Raw genomic sequence first — 18,609 nt, 5'->3', positions numbered from 1 at the left:
AGTCAGCACTGACCAGCTTGGTGAAGTATGGTCATACAAAACAATGACCCACGGCCGTTTTGGGCACGTGTGGTTTTAGGGCCTTCATCCAGCAGTGGATTGACGAAGGGCTGAACATTGAACTTGATTTTTATTGCGACTGATATTGCTATTGTTATTATTGATTTTACGGTTCAATAATATGAACGGGTGTTGGCGTAGTTATATATATAGACATTCGCGCACAAAGATCACTTAGATTACACGGATTCACACACAGATTACACTGAATCTTACACGGCTAACGGACGACAGTACACACGGACACATTATTACACGTGTTAATATATTGTTCTGTCTCACGATTCTACGTCATTACAATAATATTGGCATCACTCAATAACATGGAACACGTCAGGTTAAAAGCACTCCTAATATCGTATACTGTATTACGGTTGGAGGTAAATTAGTTAATTGCATTATTAATACGTATAAGAAAAACGCGTCTTAAATTCGGATAATTGAGACTGAGGTTCGCTGAACCGGCATGAACCCTTAGTGCGAGCCGGGGTGAAATCTCTACTCCGTGTGACGCTCCTCTCGGGGCTTCCACCATCCACGCTAAATGTATCGCGTGCCGACACGTTCCGACACGTGCTGGCACGTGCTTACACGTGCCGACACGTGCCGACACGTGCCGACACGTCTGTGACGAGGAGGCATCACGGCGCGTGTGGACATTCTGCGCGCAACGCGGAGGCGGAGTGAGCGTCACCTCTGTGCAACCTCGCAAGCAGTGTGTGGCCTCCTGGTCTCTCTCTCTCGAGATGACACTTCTCGTTGGTAACGGGCACAGGCCGCTTGCTCGTGCCACTGCGGGCGGAAGGGCCTTCACTGAAGAGGGAGTTTTCCAGAGATTGATTTGATTCGTTGGTTGCTTGATTCTATTTGTTGACGTTGGGGAGACACATTCGGCCGTTTGAGCCGAGAACGCATTTTTTGACCGACTCTTCCATGCGGGCCAAATGTCTTCGCAGAGGTGGAAGTACCCAAACTTTGTCCCCACCACAAGCGACTCACTGTGATTTTACCCATTTGTACTGCTGCGTGGACAGAGGCGTGGGGCGTGGGGAAAGGGACAATTTCTGAAAGTGGAATCTGGATTGTTCGTCCAGTGTGCCATGCAACCAAATCGAATGCGCATTGCGTGGAACCGAGTTGCGTGCAACCGATTGCTCAGTTTGTGGACCCGGCTAAACATTTTGTATCGGTTCAATAATGCTAAAGATATTGAGAGAGGGGTAATTACAGCAGTCCCCTTGCGCCAGCCGTACCCCTTGCATGCATCACACAACGATGGAATCGCTGTACTCAAAAATAATAATAAGAAGAAAATAATAAGTTACAACGAAACAGAAAAGCAAGAGGCAGTGAGGTGTGTAATATATATTTACATAAAAATATGTATTTATATAAATATATAGTGTACCACTACTCCTCTATATCACTCTTGCAAATGAAACTCATCACTGCTTTCTTGAGGTCTCGTCTGGTTAAACAACAACTAAAATAAACTTTAAACCACACCAGTGGGTCAGTCTCCACCGATGAGACCCTTGAAATGTGAAGACGCTCCAAAATTTGCTACTTAAACAAATTGCCTACCTGGAAGGCCTTTTGGTCCAGAAGTCCCAAGGGGCTCATGTATCCCAACGTTGCTCTGTATCACTTCATGCGCAAGTTTTCACAGCCGATGTTCTGATTGATTATTGATTTTTTTTCAGGAGGGGGGCGTGGGGGGGGTAAGAGTTATGAGGCCACGTGTCGATCTGGCCAACTGTGTGTCGAAGAACTTCTTGACACGCGGTGACGATTTAATTTGTGTGGCTGCATCGGGTCGGGTGCTGAGAGGATAATAACGGCACAAATGTGGCCACACAATTTACGTAGGCCTATCCCAAAAAAACAAAACTTGATTATGTACCGTTTATTTTTTTGTAAATATAAGTGTGGTGACATGGAAATAAATCAGTTTAACACGTAGGCTTTCGCGACCAATATTATTCATAATAAAGGTTTTTGGGTTAGATCGCGTTTATTTATAAATGTGTCGTAACCCTCCACCACCCAACACGGCCAATCAGCAACACACCGGTGGGCTGAAGTAGTGAATTATTTGTCTTTTGTCAACGTGACACTTATCTTTGCTGATTGGCCGTGTTGGGTGGTGGAGGGTTACGACACATTTATAAATAAACGCGATCTAACCCAAAAACCTTTATTATGAATGGAAATAAATGTCTGTTTATTTATTAATACTCTTAAAACCATATATATGTTGTTTTCAAACACTGTTAAGAACTGCGTCTTCGTTTCATATTTAATTATGTAACAATTAACAATCACCCAAATGGGGGGGGGGGGGGGGGGGTGTGGTTGAAGCGGTCGGCCTGTTGACGCTGCACAGCTACTCTGTAGGGACAGGCTCGGGGGGGGGGGTGGAGATTGAGCTCCAGACATCCTACATCTTCTTAAAGTTTACATCCCAACATTTTTGTGTTGTTGCTACAAAAGGTGACGTGGCTGCCGGCTGAGTCCACCAAGCTCCGAAGTCATTCACCCCCCCCCCCCCCCCCCCAGACGCTCCCTCGACTATGCCCCCATCACCGCCCCTCGTCTCGGGCCTCCTTCAACACCAAAGCCACCTTTGTCTCCCTCCGCCGTCTGACTCCCCTATTAAGACGCGCGAACCCTGTAATTTCTCTCGCTCCGTATCCCTTGTTGAGGTATGTATTTACATTTGCCTTTTGAAAAATTCTTCCTGGTCGCTTTTTCTGCTCGTTCTCTCTCTCGGTCTCTCTCCGTCTCTCTCTCTCTCTCTGTGTCTCTCTCCGTCTCTCTCTCGCTCGCTCTCTGTCAAAAAAAATGTTCTCACTACCCAGACCAGACTCACGCGCCGGTCCCTTAAGTTCACGTCTGCATGCTCCCCTCTCTCTCGCTTGTTCCTCTCTGTTCTCGTACAGACGCTTACGCGCGAGTGTGTGTTTAACATGCCACGCGTTGCTAGACGGGCATTCGAGCTATCATTAGTGCCTCGCCTTATCCCACACACACACACCCCACCCCCTGTCTCTTCTTCGTCTGTTCCCGCATCCCCCACCCCTACCTCCTCCTTTATCCTCTTCCGTCTCCTTGCTCATCCTCCCCTACAACGTCACCCTTCCATATATCTTATCGGAATTTTTATTTCGGCTAAGGAGGAATTGGATGAGCTATGAAGCTTACGAATATGAACTATTTTTTTTTTAAAAATGTATTCTACCAGTTAAGGCCCACTGAGCTATATAGCTGGCTTTGAGAAGCGACCTCGCTATCGCAAAAGATAACTCATCGAAGTGGCTGACTGTGTGTGGACATTTATAGCGGCCAAATATTCTAAACGCGTGTTTCTAAATGTGGAAGGAGACCCCGGAGGCTCCGGAGAAAAAGAATCCGCACGACCACGAGGAAGAACGTGCAAACTCCACATATACAAGCGTCAGGCTAGGGATCGAACCCACGACCTCCTCTATACCAGGCGAGGGAGTTAACATCTCGCCACCGTGGCACCCAAGTAGAGGCGGAGGTGTCCAGTAGGAGCGGGTCAACAAGTGACAACGACAACAACAACAACAAAAACTATAAATAAAAATGATCCTTGACTCTGCTAGTGAGCCACTGAATGTCGAAACCGGTTCAGGGCTTGCTTGCAGTTAACCGGTTCAGAGCTTGCTTGCAGTTAACCGATGCAACTCCCATAAGGTCCGCGTGTGTGGCCGATGGATTGTGTACAAAAAAAGACAAAGATGGGAAGGTAGGAAGGAGCGGTGTTTCACTCCGTTTTACAATACTCCAAATCTGATCAATTAAATTGCTTCAATTCAAGTGGTCCGTACACTGCACTATTCACACCGCAACCTGAGTTTGACTCCTGTCCGCCGGCTAACATCAGCTGAGAGTGATATCTAAACCGATCCTGAGCCTCGCCTAGGCCGACTCGGCCTTAAATTAATGTTGTGGCATATGTAAACATCAGTTACAGCTGACCACGATTCTGGCAACACGACACTCTCCTTGTATGCCATTTGCAGCACTTAATAGGTGCTCGCTAACAGCACGTGCCCCAGTGTTATGTATGTTCGCGGCATATGGCGTTGGTTAACAACATAATAACCTCAAGAGCTGAGTGAACCCACGGTATATAAAATGAGTACTACTTTGTGGTTGTTCGCAGAGGTTAGCCCTTGTCAGGGTTGTTAAATTTAAGTTTAGTGCCATTCGTATTGACTGTTACAACGCTTTGACTTTCAACTTTTTTGAAAAGTACAACACAAAACATAATTTCCTCTGTAAAATAATAATAATAATGATGGCACCTTCGATTAGCACGATTGGCTAAGTACGGTGCGAAAGAAGTTCCACACACATACGTACGTACAATAATGCCATTTATATATCCAGGAAAGTGTCACTGAGCATCGAGGCAGTTTTCAAGAGGGTCCTGCTGCATCCACTGGAATGTGGAGCCAGTGCCTATTAAAATCAGGACTGTTTTGCTATCAAAAGAAAGGAATCCGCAGTGCCCGGAGAAAGCTCATCGCGGATAAGAAGCAATAATGCTCAAACAGTCTGCAACAGATGGCCTTACGAACCTACTCGCTATACTGCCATCTCCTATAACCACAACCACCACCCCCACGCTTGCACAGCACCTGGCATTATACATGGGGCATGCTTGTGCTTTGTGAGTCGTGAAGAATACAGGAATTATATTGGGAAACAGGGGGAAGGAGCGGTGTGGATTTAGAGGGAGCGGCACCCTGCAGGGTAATAATAATAATAACGACGACGACGACATGATTCGAACCGCGAAGAAGAGCGAACGGGGCTTGTTACGTGCCGGGATTGCGTGTGCAGTGACGTCGGCGGCTTGGGGTGTCCTTCGTCCAGCGGTAGATTGACCGTGACAGACGACTGATGATGATGATGATGAAGGAGACAGATAGTCATAGCAACACCACAGCCACCTCTCGAGTCGTCTGTCTGGAGGTGAGGCCATCCGGGTGGAAGACACAGACACTCGCACACAGCAATAGCGATCGCGGTGATGCTACGAACACAGCAACCCGAGTTTGACCAGAATGGTGAAGTATGGTCAAACAACCCCCGTGAACCAACGCGGCACGGGGATACCTTCTTTCAACAGTCACACCATGACCCCCCACCACCACCACCAATGCTACGAACCGATCCATCACCGTCGCAGGTTTCCACTCCTGGTGCCCAGCCTCCTCTGCCACCCCACGTGGCGCTGGGATTGCCACTGCCGAGGTTCAACAACAACAACAAAAGGAGAAGGTCCCACGGTACCCCACGCAGGGATAGCTACACGAGTGGTGGCTTCAATTAATCCACAGCTGGTCCGGTCGCTGGGCTCCAGAAATACGCCCAGCCCCATCACACTCTGCTGTTCCGGCGGGCGCGGAGTTCATAGCCGGGGGGAGGGGGGGGGGGATGTGGGGACTATCGATCCCCCTAAAATATTCGATGATAAATTAATCCCTGGGTGCATTATTGCGCAACCGATATAAACCGAGGCTTTTCGTGTGCCGGCCAACGACTCTTCGGATTTCCGCAGGGCGAGAAGCTGCTCCATCACGGAGAGAGAGAGAGAAAGAGAGAGAAAAGACGCTCCAAAAAATATCAAAACCAAGAGAGGTGGCAACACCACCTTGGTTCGATGCGGTCAGTGCGACCGCCCTCGGGGGGCACCCGAATTGGACTGCCCAACCGAAGCACGAGAAGCAAAGCGGTCCTCTCAAAAATGTTGGACGCGGGGACTGGCAACCTCGGAAAACAATGAGGGAGCACCGAATCGCCAGCGCCTCCTCCTGCTCATGAAGTTCACGGCTCCTCCGGATTATTTTGGCTTTTCACGCATCACGTCCCACACCACGCTCGGCTCGAACCGGGCTACCTACAGCCGCACGCCTCCACCACCATGCCCTCGTACTGCTTGTACACGACGTTGTTGCCCGCGTCGATGTACAGGATGCTGATGGGGCTCAGCTTGGTGGGTACGCAGCAGCTGGCCGGCGTGGCGTCGGGCTCGAGCGAGTTGAGCAGCGTCTGGATGATGGCGTGGTTGGTGGGCTCGAGGTGCGAGCGCAGCGGGAAGTCACACGCGCCCTCGCACAGGTACGCGTCGTAGTCGAGCGGCGCGATGATCCAGTCGTCCCAGCCCAGCTCCTTGAAGTTCACCCGCAGCTGCCTGCGGCCGCAGCGCGAGCGGGACGAGGAGGACGAAGAGGAGGAGGAGCGACGCGCCGGGACCCCGCCGGGCGAGGCCTGAGACGCGCCGCCGCCCTTGGGAGACGCGCCACCACCACCACCACCGCCACCACCACCGCCACCACCGCGACCGGGGACGGTCATCCTCCTGCCGCGGCGAGCGCGAGCATTCGCCTCGTCTGTGGCGTGCTGGCGGTGGTGGTGGTGGTGAGGGTGGTGACGGAGATGCTGCTGACGATTGTTGCTGTGCTGATGATGATGTTGATGCTGTTGCTGCTGATGGTGGTGGTGGTCCTTCTGACGATTGTTGTTGTGCTGCTGCTGCCTCCTGGACGGCTTGATCCTCTCGCGGATCTTGCTGAAGAGGTTGTCCGTGCGCCGCAGCCCGCGGCTGAACACCACGAGGAGCGCGCTGCGCTCCGCGTCGCGTCCCTGTCGAGAGAAGCCCAACTCGGCCACGTCCACGCGAGCCGAGGATCGGTCCGACACCGCCTCGAGCTCCAAACACAGCTCAGTTGCGGATCGATGTGCACCACCAGCACCACCACCAAACGCTCCCTGGCCCGCCAGCAGCGACCTCCTCACGTCGAACACCTCCCAGCGCGGGTACTGCCAGTCGAGGACGTCGATGGTTCGAGAGTCGAGGGGGGCGCCTCCCCCCCCACCGCCGTCGCCGCGGTGTGGGGGTGCGGAGTCGGCCCTGCACCCCCACACGCTGAGGTGGTAGAGCCCCCCGCGAGAGAGATCGCGGCGCGACGCCTCCGGCGGGCGCCGCAGGAGACGGAGCTCCACGTCCACCAACGAGTCGTGAGCCGACAGCGCCGAGACGTCGAAGACGTAGCGCTGCGTGAGCCCGGGGGCCAGCGCGCCTGGGCGGTGGGGGGAGCGGTGGTGTAGTGGTTAGCGCGCTGCGCTACGAACCCGGCGACGCGGGTTCGCTTCCCGCTCACGGCCAACACCAGTGACGATTATCTGAACCGGTCCTGGGACTCCACTAGGTCGAATCAGCCTCAAATGAGTACCTGGTGCGGTGTATAAACATCGCCACTAGGGAGACAAAGGCGGTCGGGCGTGGTGCTGGCCACCCACCCCCTCGTGTACCGTTCCGGCCTTCATAGGTGCTCGCTAACAGCACTTGCCCCTACAGTCTGTTAAGGCTATATGGGGGATCTTTGACTTTGTAATGGTTAGGGTATGTATGTGTGTGTGTAGGTGTGTGTGTGTAGGTGTGTGTAGGTGTGCGTGTGTACGTGGTTTTGGGAGAGTGACACAACACAGCATCACACACACGGACGTCACCGCACACGATCAGCCACATCCAGAGGCACAGCGCTTTCACAAAACACAACAACATACACACACATATATAATGGGGAACGGTTCGGGCAATGGCCCTTCTTCATGGCACATATCTAGAGACGATCGGAGGATATATGCGAACATTGCAATTTGAATAAATAACTGTTCGTAAAAAAGTACTGAATACACACAAAGACAAAGACCCCCCGTATAGCCTGGAAATACTATTGGGGCAAGTGCTGTTAGCGGGAAACACCTATCAAGTTCCGCCACAGCACACGAGGGGGTGGATGGCCAGCACCACGCCCGGCCGCCTTTGTCTCCCCAGTGGCGATGTGTACGCAGCGCACCTGGTATTCATTTGAGGCTGAGTCGACCTAGGGGACGCCCAGGACCGGTTCAGATAAATCGTCACCGGTGTTGGCGGCCGTGAGCGGGAATCGAATTCGCGCTAACCGCGGCGCCACCGCTCCCCACTGCACCACACAGCCTGGCAGCAGCGTACAGCCACACGGAGACCAAAACGCTTTGCGGAACGGCGATCGCACTCTCGGAGGTAAATGTGAAGGTAAAGGCGCAGCCTCTGCAATTTCTCGCTCCCACCACTGCTCTCAGAAGGGCTCCTTCTAAAGGCGGGCATGTGTGGCTATGCTGCACGTGGCTGCCTGTAACCCAGTGGAGGCAACAGCGAGGGGTTGGTGCATCACCACACACACACACTGATGTTGCGCAACTTCCTTCCCCGTGGGGCGTCGACGAGGCGCCGTACTCTGGCTCGCCACCAGAAGGCATTGCAGCAAGTGGACTGATCGCCATCCGTTTCCATCGGTACGGAGACGGAGTGTTGCTACCCCCACCCCCCGCCCCCCCGTCGTGCGCGTGGGGTTTTGTCCGAGTGCTCCGGTTTCCTCCCACTTGTATAATAATAATAAAAACACTCATCAATAGTTGGCTGAAACATTTTAAAGTGAAGAGCTCAACAGCAGAACCCTCAATTCCTTCGCCTCAATTCGTTTTCAGGAGGATTCCTGCATTTGTGTTGGATGTATGAATCTGTGATGATGATGATGATTCCGTTGTGTGTGAGACAGAAAGAGGAGCACGTGGATTAGAGAACGTAAAGCGGGATAATAACGAAGTCATCCGGCTCGAGAAAGTCACGATGGCCGAGATTAATAACGGAGTGGCAGCCAAGAAATGGAACGCGTCAGAAGTACATCCACTCGGGAGATGGAACGATTAAATCACTTTGCGTGCAGGTGCTGGGGAGATTGTCACGTAATCGCAGGATCGTGAGCGGTTGCTGGGGCGGCGGTGGCTTGGAGAAGGTATTCATCCAGCAGTGGATTGACCACGGCTGATGATGACGACGTTGACAATGTCAATACAGCAGCGTGTTCCTTCTTCGTTCGTACGGCTGATGATGTCGATGCGAGGCAACGACTTCAATTTCACATACACGTGGCCTGAGCCGTGATAACCGCGTCAGGAGGCAGCGGAGCGGTGCATCGTCATCGCAGCGACGTCGTCGTCGTCGTCGTCACTGCGATGTCTCCTTCGCATTTGCGGGTCGGGGCGTTGCGTCGTCGTGACACGCTGCACGGCGTCTCTTCTGGATGACCGCGGTCGCACCACGACTACTGCAGAGTTTTGTCATTTTCAATTTGTGCACAATCAGGTAGCAACCGCATCTGCTGCTGCTGCCGCCACGGTTTGTGCAGTGGATGCGGTTTAGGGGTGGACCGGAATCCAGTAACCGATAGAGTCCAACTTGAGATTTTCAACGGGGTGTTGACTTATTAAGCGCAAAGACCACGGTACAACAGTGTGGCTAAGATACGGCAAGGCACGCTTCGTGAGAGAGACACACAGTGGGTCTCAGCGGGCTCCGATCTGGTTTAATCAAAGGATTTGGTTGAGAAAAGTTGACCCAGAGCATTTAATTGCTGATGGAGTTAAGAGCCGCCTAAATTCAGTGACAATGCGAATGACACGAATTCGCCATTTGATGTAGATCCCACTAATGGATGAATGGCCACTGAACCCACGTCACGATGGTCCATGAATGTTGTTTGACCAAACTTCACCACGCTAGGTCAGTGTATGTTTAATGCATTGGCATAGGTGGGCAGCGGGAGGAGGGGGGGCAGATACAGATATGATTCGCCACTGATGTCAGACGTGCCCGCTCCATCGTGCAGTGGGCTAACCACTGTGTGCCACCACTCCACCATCAATGTAGTACACATATATACTGTGTAAATATATTGCAGTCTTCCCTAACGGGATAGAATACACCTTTAGACAAAGGGGAGATAGTCAATTTTTTCGGTGCCGTGAAACTTCGTAAAGTTACAAAAGGCTGCTGATAGTGGACTGTGTGTATTTACCAGGGTCGCTAAGCAATGGCCGGTCAAACCGGTAACCGTTTTCGAGAATTCGATTTACCGGTCATCTTGTCCAGTGGGGACATTTTTTGTGAGAAAATAATGCGCTCAGATCAAAATGGGTTGCGTGCGTGCGTGCGTGTTTGTATGTGTGGGGAGCAATAGTGTAGCGGTGCTAGCACACTGCGCTACGAACCTGGAAACCCGAGTTCGATTCCCGTTGACGGCCAACACCAGTTACGAATATCTCAACCGGTCCTGGGCCTCCCCTAGGTCTACTCAGCTTCAAATTAGTACCTGGTGCGGTGTGTAAACGTCGTCACTAGGGAGACAAAGGCGGCCGGGCGTGGTGCTGCTGGCCACCCACCCAGTCGTGTGCTGTGCCGGCCTTCATAGGTGCTCGCTAACAGCACTTGCCCCTACAGTCTGTTAAGGCTATACGGGGGATCTTTGCCGTTGTATACAGTATCTGTGGGGCAATCCAGCCGCCTGTGTTTGATTGTTACCGAGTTTTCACGTGCCGTTAACGTCCCAGTGTATAAATAATCACGTAAAATAGAAAACCCATTGAACAACTCTTGTGTATGATTTACCGTGAATAACTTATTGTGGGAACGCGCTTTATAGCTCATCGAATTCCTCCAGTATGAATAAATATCCCGGTTCTGATATTTGCCGTGATGTGACAACTTTATTTGATTGGCTGTCGGGTGGTGGAGGGTTTACAGTAATACAAATGAATGTCATTATCCACTACAAGACGATCTCACACGAAATAAAGTCATTGTGAATCACAACATCGGTGTTGAAAGCTTACTTATAAAAACAAATGTGTTTGTAGTACTGTGTTTGTTGGCAGTCACCTGAGTCTGGTTATCACCCCACTGAGATCACATTCCACGAAGCTATTTTCTTTAAAAATCAACATGTTATTTATTTTCCCACATCGGTGCGGCGATTCCAATCGCCTGCCGGTGAAAGAGCCAATTGTAGCGGTTCGCCACTGCTATTTCGTTTAACAATTCGTACATTTCGGTGGGGGGGGGGGGGGGGGTTGTAATTTTTTCGTCTATTTTTTCGTAAAAAATGTAATTTATCTTTTTTCTCAAAATTTTCGTACTTTTTAAAAAATATATATTTTGTCATTTTTGTAAAAAAAAAGGTAAAATTTTTCGTGTTTTTTTCTATTTAATTCTTTTGTCTATTTTTTCTCCAAATGTTTCGTTTATTTTTTCATAATAAACTTTGTCTGTTTTTAGTCTATTTTTTTAAAAATCGTCTATTTTTTGTAAATGTTTTGTCTATTTTGTCCATTTTTTTGTATATTGTTTTATCTATTTTCCGTCTTTTTATAGTAAAATCTTCGTCAAATTTTTTGTCAAGTTTTTTTTTTACCATCTTTGGTTGTATTTCACATCTGTGCAGCTTTGCTGTGCACTCCGTTGGCCTAAATGTAACAGCATATCGTGGGCGTAATAATTTACCCAAACTTTCAACGCATCGATCCCCATAACACGTGTGACTTATCGTCCTGTGCGTGCATTTCGAGAATTAGAAATCGGTATTAATCGATTGATAATCGATGCGTCATTCCTCATCATCATCATCACGATCCTCGGGCAGTTAAACCGCAGTAGGTGTCCACTGCCACATTTAGTTATTTGTAGTTTCCACTTTCCTCTCTGTCTTTTGTGCTAATGAGCTCAAGAAGTGGCCACATATTTCTGGCACCAATCTCCTGTGATGTCGCCATCATCGTCAAGCCGTTCTCTGCGAGTTCTTCCCCTCTCTCTCTCTCCGGTTGCTTACATTTATTTCCTAACAACAGCAACACGCTTTTAATATTCCTGTTGTTCTCCATGCTATACATGGGGTGTCCCAAATCATCATCATCACCATCATCATCACCATCATCACCATCATCATCACCATTATCACCATCATCATCACCATTATCACCATCATCACCATCATCATCACCATCATCACCATCATCACCATCATCATCACCATCATCATCACCATCATCACCATCATCACCATCATCATCACCATCATCATCACCATCATCACCATCATCATCATCACCATCATCACCATCATCACCACCATCATCATCACCATCATCATCACCATCATCACCATGACCATCATCACCATCATCACCATCATCACCATCATCACCATCATCACCATCACCATCATCACCATCATCACCATCATCACCATCATCACCATCAGGTCGTCTTCTTCTATGTGAAACCTTCTTCTTACTATCTACGTCGGTCACTCTTTGGGCCACTGACGGCGTTTAATTTCAGCCGGAACAGCCCGGAATATGGTTCCGGGAATTTGGTTTGTTTATCAATTTCACATCCATCCCGCCTCACGATAATCCATAAACATGTTCATTGCATTATATATGTAGGATAACATCAATAAAGGGGTTATTTGGGATATTGGCATGCATTGTGATCTAGTTGTAGTGCCTTATGCTGATAATCCTGACTCCAAACCATCATATATACAGCAATATTACGAGAGAGAAAATATCGAACGAGAAATGAATATCTTGTCATTAAACTGTCGCGACACACAAACTGTCGCGACACACCGCTTACTTGCACCTGTACCTAATTGTTTTCTCTGACACACGCGGTTCGCAATGCCTCCATTCGATTCGCGTGTGCTCATGTCACTGTTGGGTCTAACAGATGTAACTTTCTTGTGCCTTTACCGAACTTTTTGTTTCTGACACACGCGGTTTGCAATGTCTCCGTTCGATTCGCGTGTGTTCACGTCACTGTTGGGTCTAACAGATGTAACTTTCTTGCGGCTGTACCGAACTTTTTGTTTCTGGCGCATCTAGCTCTCGTGTTACGTTTGACTCCCATTTTAGTTGCTGCTGTTTTTGTTGTAATATTGGCGTTCGTTTCGTTTACGACTGTTAAATAACTCCTTCGTTTCGATTTAAAGCTTTCGTGACTGCAAGGATTCATCTTCTTGATTCTTTCGGTAAAATCACGTAGAATGAGAATAAAACAATAAAACAAAATAAGACAATACAATTCTCACGACGTTTCGGCCACAACACAAGTAGTCTTCTTCAGGTGAAGGAACAATTGTGTTGTGGCCGAAACGTCGTGAGAATTTTATTGTCTTATTTTGTTTTATTGTTTTATTCTCATTCTACGTGACTTTACTGAAATAACCAAGAAGATGAACTCCTTCGTTATTTGTGACACCGTTCCTTGAGTACCCCCTGGCTGTACTCGTTCTCGGCAACATTCATGAATGTCGTACGTACGTCTCTTATGTTGCATTCGTAATGACCGTGACAATAGACCGACTTGCCTGGCACGTGCAAACGGACAATCGGTAAGGGGTGTCAAGGCCTCTGATTGGTGCAGGGAGACCTCAAAGAATATTGGCTAAGAACAGAGAATTGAAACGATTGGGGGGAGAAATTAAAACGTAGAAGGCGGTTAAACGAGGGTTGACTGACGGGGGAGACGGTTGGAAATCGTTGGAAGAGGAGGAGGAAGGAGATTGGCCGAGAGGAATTGTGGGGTGAGCGAACCTTCCAGAAAGGGTGGCTCGAGGGATATAGGAGAGGATACAGCGGAAGGGGACGCTTGAAGAGGAGGAGACAAAGTTCGCGTGTCGAGATCCCAAGTCCGGGCCAAGGAAGAGTGTTGTGTCCGAATAAAGGTTCTTAGTAAAAAAAATAAAGCAACCACGTGTGTCAGACGTTATTGCATAATGTATGTATGTTGAACTTATTTCGCACCGTACTAGCCAACCGTGCTAATAGGAGGGGAAGGGGGGGTGGCGGTGTTTGTTATCACTGCTGCGCTCTCGCACCGTCACGGGTCTCCCTTTTGTAAAATGGCCGGGCAACTGTCTCTGAAGCATTGCGATGGTTAAATGTTGTGCCTGGATCCATCTCCAACATCAGCAACAACAACACTACCGGCAGTATACTCTTTGGTTCTATTCGGTAAAGTCACGTAAAAAACACTCCAGCGCTGTCCTCTAGACAGTCTGGTCCCTTCACCTGATGAAGGCCACTTGTGTTGTGGCCGAAACGTCGTGAATTTTTTGTTGTTTTTTACGTGACTTTACCGAATAGAACCAAAGAGTATGGATCCTTGCAGTCACGAAAGCTTCAAATCTAGAACTACCGGCAGTGCTACTTAAGCGCCACGGTGGCCAGATGTTAACTACCTCGCCTGGTATACAGGAGGTCGTGGGTTCGATCCCGGCCCTGACGATGCCTGCTGTGTATTTGGAGTTGCGTGTCTCTCTCTCTCTCATCATCATCACGGTGGCTAGGAGATGTTAACTACCTCGCCTGGTATACAGGAGGTCGTGGGTTCGATCCCGGGCTTAACGATGCCTGCTGCTGTGTATTTGGAATTTGCGTGTCTCTCTCCCCGTGGTCGCGTGAATTTTTCTCCGGGTCCTCCAGTTTTTCCCTCCACATTTAGCAAACACCCGTTCACAGTATTGGGCTGCTATAAATGTCCACGTGATAAGCCACTTCGTCGAGCCATTTGTGGCCAGGTCGCTTCTGAAAAACAAACTACATCGCTCAGTGGGCCTTGCCTGGTAAAATAGATGTCAAAGAATGTGTTTAGTTTAATCAGTCGGCCACGTTTGTTCATCACGTGGCAACTTTATGAATTGGCCTTGTCGGATGGAGGAGGCTGTACGACACACGTTTTACTCACGCCATCTCACGCAAACCAATCAATTATGACTCTTGCGTAATGTTTGGTCGCGTGTTAAATGTACACGTTGATGGTAAGAATCGACTGAGGCAGGTGGAACGTCTGTGATAGAAAGCAAGTCCTAAATGAAGGTCTTGCCTTTGAGTGATCTGGTGCATGCAGAGAACGCAGTGCCCTGATCGCTACACTACCGCTCTCCAGACGCACACACACAAACAAAGATCCCCCGTGTAGCCTTAACAGACTGTTGGGGCAAGTGCTGTTAGCGAGGAACATCTGTGAAGGGCGGCACGGCACACGAGGGGGGTGGGTGGCCATCTCCATCCCACACTCGCGTGTTGGATGGAGATGGTCGTGATGACCGTGTATTGGCGATTCCGTCATCGTGTTCCTTGCCAGTCACAGTTTACATAGGCTACACACACACATAGCCTACACACACACATAGCCTACACACACATAGCCTACACACACACACACACAGCCTACACACACACGTAGCCTGCACACATACACATAGCCTACACACACATAGCCTACACACACAGAGCCTACACACAGCCCACACATAACCTACACACATAGCCTACACACACACACATAGCCCACACATAACCTACACACACATAACCTACACACACATAGCCTACACACACACGTAGCCTACACACACATAGCCTAAAAACACACATATCCTGCACACATACACATAGCCTACACACACATAACCTACACAAACATAGCCTTCACACACACACATAACCCACACGTAACCTACACACACATAACCTACGCACATAGCCTACACACACCTAGCCGACACACATAGCCTACACACACATAGCCTACACTCACATAGCCTACACACACATAGCCTATACACACAGCCTACACATAGACACAAATTACACACAAGCATAACTAACACACACACATATAGCATGCACACACGCATAGCCTATGCAGTACACACAGATAGCCAACACACGCGCCTTACACATCATACCCGACAGAGAGACATACACACAGGTGAGTGGGATGATGATGGAGGTGGCGATGATGAGCACAATGATGGTGATGATGCTTAGGAAAGTTATAGTGATGACGATGATTATAGTGATGATGACTGGTGCTGAGGATGACGATAATGGTGACGATGATGAGGATGATGGTGACGATGTGTCCCCCTCACCGTGCCCCTTGTCCACGAATCCGGTCACCGTGTTCGCGTCCGTGCCCTTGCGAGAGAGGCTCCCGTTGAGTCCCAGGTTCTCGGCCACGGACAGAGTGCGGTACAGAGACACCATGTACTCCGGCAGCACCACCACGGGCGACGTGTCGTTGCCGTGGCCCCTGTGCGCGCCGTGGGCTCTGTCGAGAGGGAGGTGCCCTCTGTACGGGACGTGTCCTGCCATGCCCCCCCGTACGCGTCGCGCGTGCGCGCCGTCCCGTGTGCCAATTCTGTCTTCTCCGCGTGAGCCACCGCGCGTCCGGGCGGTGTCCGGGTGAGACTCATCCCCGCTCTCGATGCTGTCCCCTCGGCGCGAGACAGCAGCCCGTGCCTCCGGGTCGTCCCCTCTGTGCGAGACGTCCGCTCCGCGTGAGCCACCGTGCGTCTCCGCGACGTCGTCGTCTCCGCTAAGAGAACCACCAGCACCAGCACCACCGGCATCAGCGGCATCACCGCGCGTCTCCGTCGTGCCCGCGCGTGACCCGTCCCGTGCCTTCGCGCCGTCGTCTCCCGAGCGAGATTCGTCCGCTCTGCCGTGGGGCTCGTCCCACGTCTCCGCCCCGATGCGAGCCGTCCCGTGTCCCCTCGTGACGGCCGCGTGTCCCGCGTGAAGCCACCACCCCCAGGGCATCAGCAACATGAGCATCATCAGGGGCGGCGAGTGCGCACGCATGGTCGAATGCTTCTACTCATTCATTCAGTCATCCGCTGCTCACTTACCAACGGCCACTGATTCGTTCATTCATTCAGCGCGTTCACATCCCACTCACTCGCCACTCATTGCGCAAGTCCCGTCAATTGGCTCGTCATACAACGCGACATCATCCACTCCTCCGACGATGTCGTTCGTCGTTTATCGTCGTTATAATCTACAAGAGGTTCCGTAAATAGGTGAAGCCACGTGCAGGACCGATCGCACTAAAACCAATTAACGTCGACAATTAAGAGCACATTTTTTTTTGGTTTAAAACCCCAATTTGACGACAGTTGTTTTGGGCAGAACCCCAGCGCACGCTGAGAGCGATATCGGGACGGCGGTGGGCCTCCGTGCGTGAGTGCTCTTAGGTCGACTGGCAGCCGAGTCGTGTTTGCTTGGAGGTGGCGGGCGGGCTAGGGGGGGGGGGGTCCCGCTGTAGGATTGGCCGTGTTCGGGGAGGGAGGTGAGCGAGCGAGCGAGAGTGTGGGAGAGTCGGAGGGAGTGGTGAAGTTGGAAGGGGGGGGGGAGAGAAGGCGGGGGGGGGGCAAGCCCTCTCTGACACGGTTTTGTCTCGCTTCATGGTTTCACGATAGCAACCGAAACTTGCACTCGTTTGTATCGTGTGTACGCGTGCACGTGTGTGTACGCGTGCGCTACGAACCTGGCGGTAGTGTTAAGCGGCGACCCGAGTTCGATTCCGGCTCACGGACAACACCAGCGACGATTATTATCTGAACCAGTCATGCGCCTCGTCTAGGTCGACTCGGACTAAAATGAGTACTCGGTGTGGTGCGTCAAACATCTCCACTGGGGAGACAAAGGCGGTCGGGGCGTGGGGCTGGCAACCCCACCCCCTCGTGTGCCGGCACCTTCATACTGTAGCTGCTACTCGCTAACAACACTTGCCTCTGCAGTCTGTTCCAGGCTTTATGGGGGAACTCCTCGTTTTGGCGTTTTTTAATTTCAAGATGCTGTCAGCCAATAAATGTTGAAATCGAAATGTTGTAAATCGAAATGTTGAGTGTTTATACAAGCAGGGAGGAAACCGGAAAAAACACAGGCGTGCAAGGGGGCAACGCTCTATCCCTGGACCAGGCTGGTCCGTGCCAGTTGGTTAATGGGTGTAGGAGATTCATTGAATGTGATGTAATTATAAGTTAAACGTATCAAGCGCCCTTAAGCAATCGTTCTCAGGGCACTGCCCACAGTGCCTATAATAACAACAACAACAACAACCGCCATTCGCCACTAAGTGGCGGTGACATCACCACGGCGCTTGTGCCAGGCTACGTGCACGGAACGGCCAGGTGAAGTGTCGAACGCCCCCCAGCAGGAGGTCACGGGGCAAACCCAAGTGTCATGGGTCGACTGACTGAGATGAGTGCCAATGCACCACCTGTGCCCCCTACTGTGCCAACTTGCTATGTTTTAGCCGCCCGGCGCTCTGCTTGGTGTTGTGAGCGGCGCTCCTCCGCCCTCCGTTGTTGTTGGAGGGCGACTGCCTCCAACTGCTCAGTAGCGTCCTTCACGAGCCTCCTCCACAGAGGCCGATCTTGACAACGCTGGTTCCAGTCATCGGCAAGTCCACTCAGCTCCACGTCCTCCTGTACCACATCACTCCATCTCTTCTCTAGCCGGTGCCGCGCCCATTTAGCCCCCTCTATCCGGCCGAACAAAAGCTGTTTAGGCATGCTGTCGCTGGGCATGTGAGCTACATGACCCAGCCAACGAAGCCTTGCCTGCCAGAGGAGCTCACCGATGGGACTTTGTCCAGATCTTTCAAAGATGTGTGAGCTCCTCACACAATCCAGCCTGGTTAAACTCAGGATGGATCGTAGGCAGGCCGGGCTAAATGTTTCTAACCAGCGAAGATGTTCCATTAGGGGGGTCCACGTTTCGCAAGCGTAGAGAAGGGAGGGCATGACGGTGGCCGAGAAGACCTGAAGCTTAGTG

At 50.7% G+C, this 18,609-nt stretch overlaps 1 protein-coding gene across 1 annotated transcript; it reads right to left on the bottom strand.

Annotated features, from left to right (window-relative positions):
* Positions 1-2,604: 2,604 nt before the first annotated feature.
* On the bottom strand, positions 2,605-17,049 carry LOC116945190 (growth/differentiation factor 6-A). The gene is made up of 2 exons (XM_032959439.2): positions 15,921-17,049; positions 2,605-7,178 (listed from the first exon to the last, which is right to left on the bottom strand). The coding sequence occupies exons 1-2, from the start codon at positions 16,630-16,632 to the stop codon at positions 5,992-5,994; spliced, it is 1,899 nt and encodes a 632-aa protein (XP_032815330.2). The 5' UTR covers positions 16,633-17,049; the 3' UTR covers positions 2,605-5,991.
* Positions 17,050-18,609: the final 1,560 nt, after the last annotated feature.

The sequence above is a fragment of the Petromyzon marinus genome, chromosome 23, assembly GCF_048934315.1.
Source record: "Petromyzon marinus isolate PM22_M1 ecotype Great Lakes invasive population chromosome 23, UKy_Petmar_22M1.pri1.0, whole genome shotgun sequence".
In the NCBI taxonomy this organism is placed as follows: Eukaryota; Metazoa; Chordata; class Hyperoartia; order Petromyzontiformes; family Petromyzontidae; genus Petromyzon; species Petromyzon marinus.
This window is presented reverse-complemented; position numbering and strand designations above follow the sequence as displayed.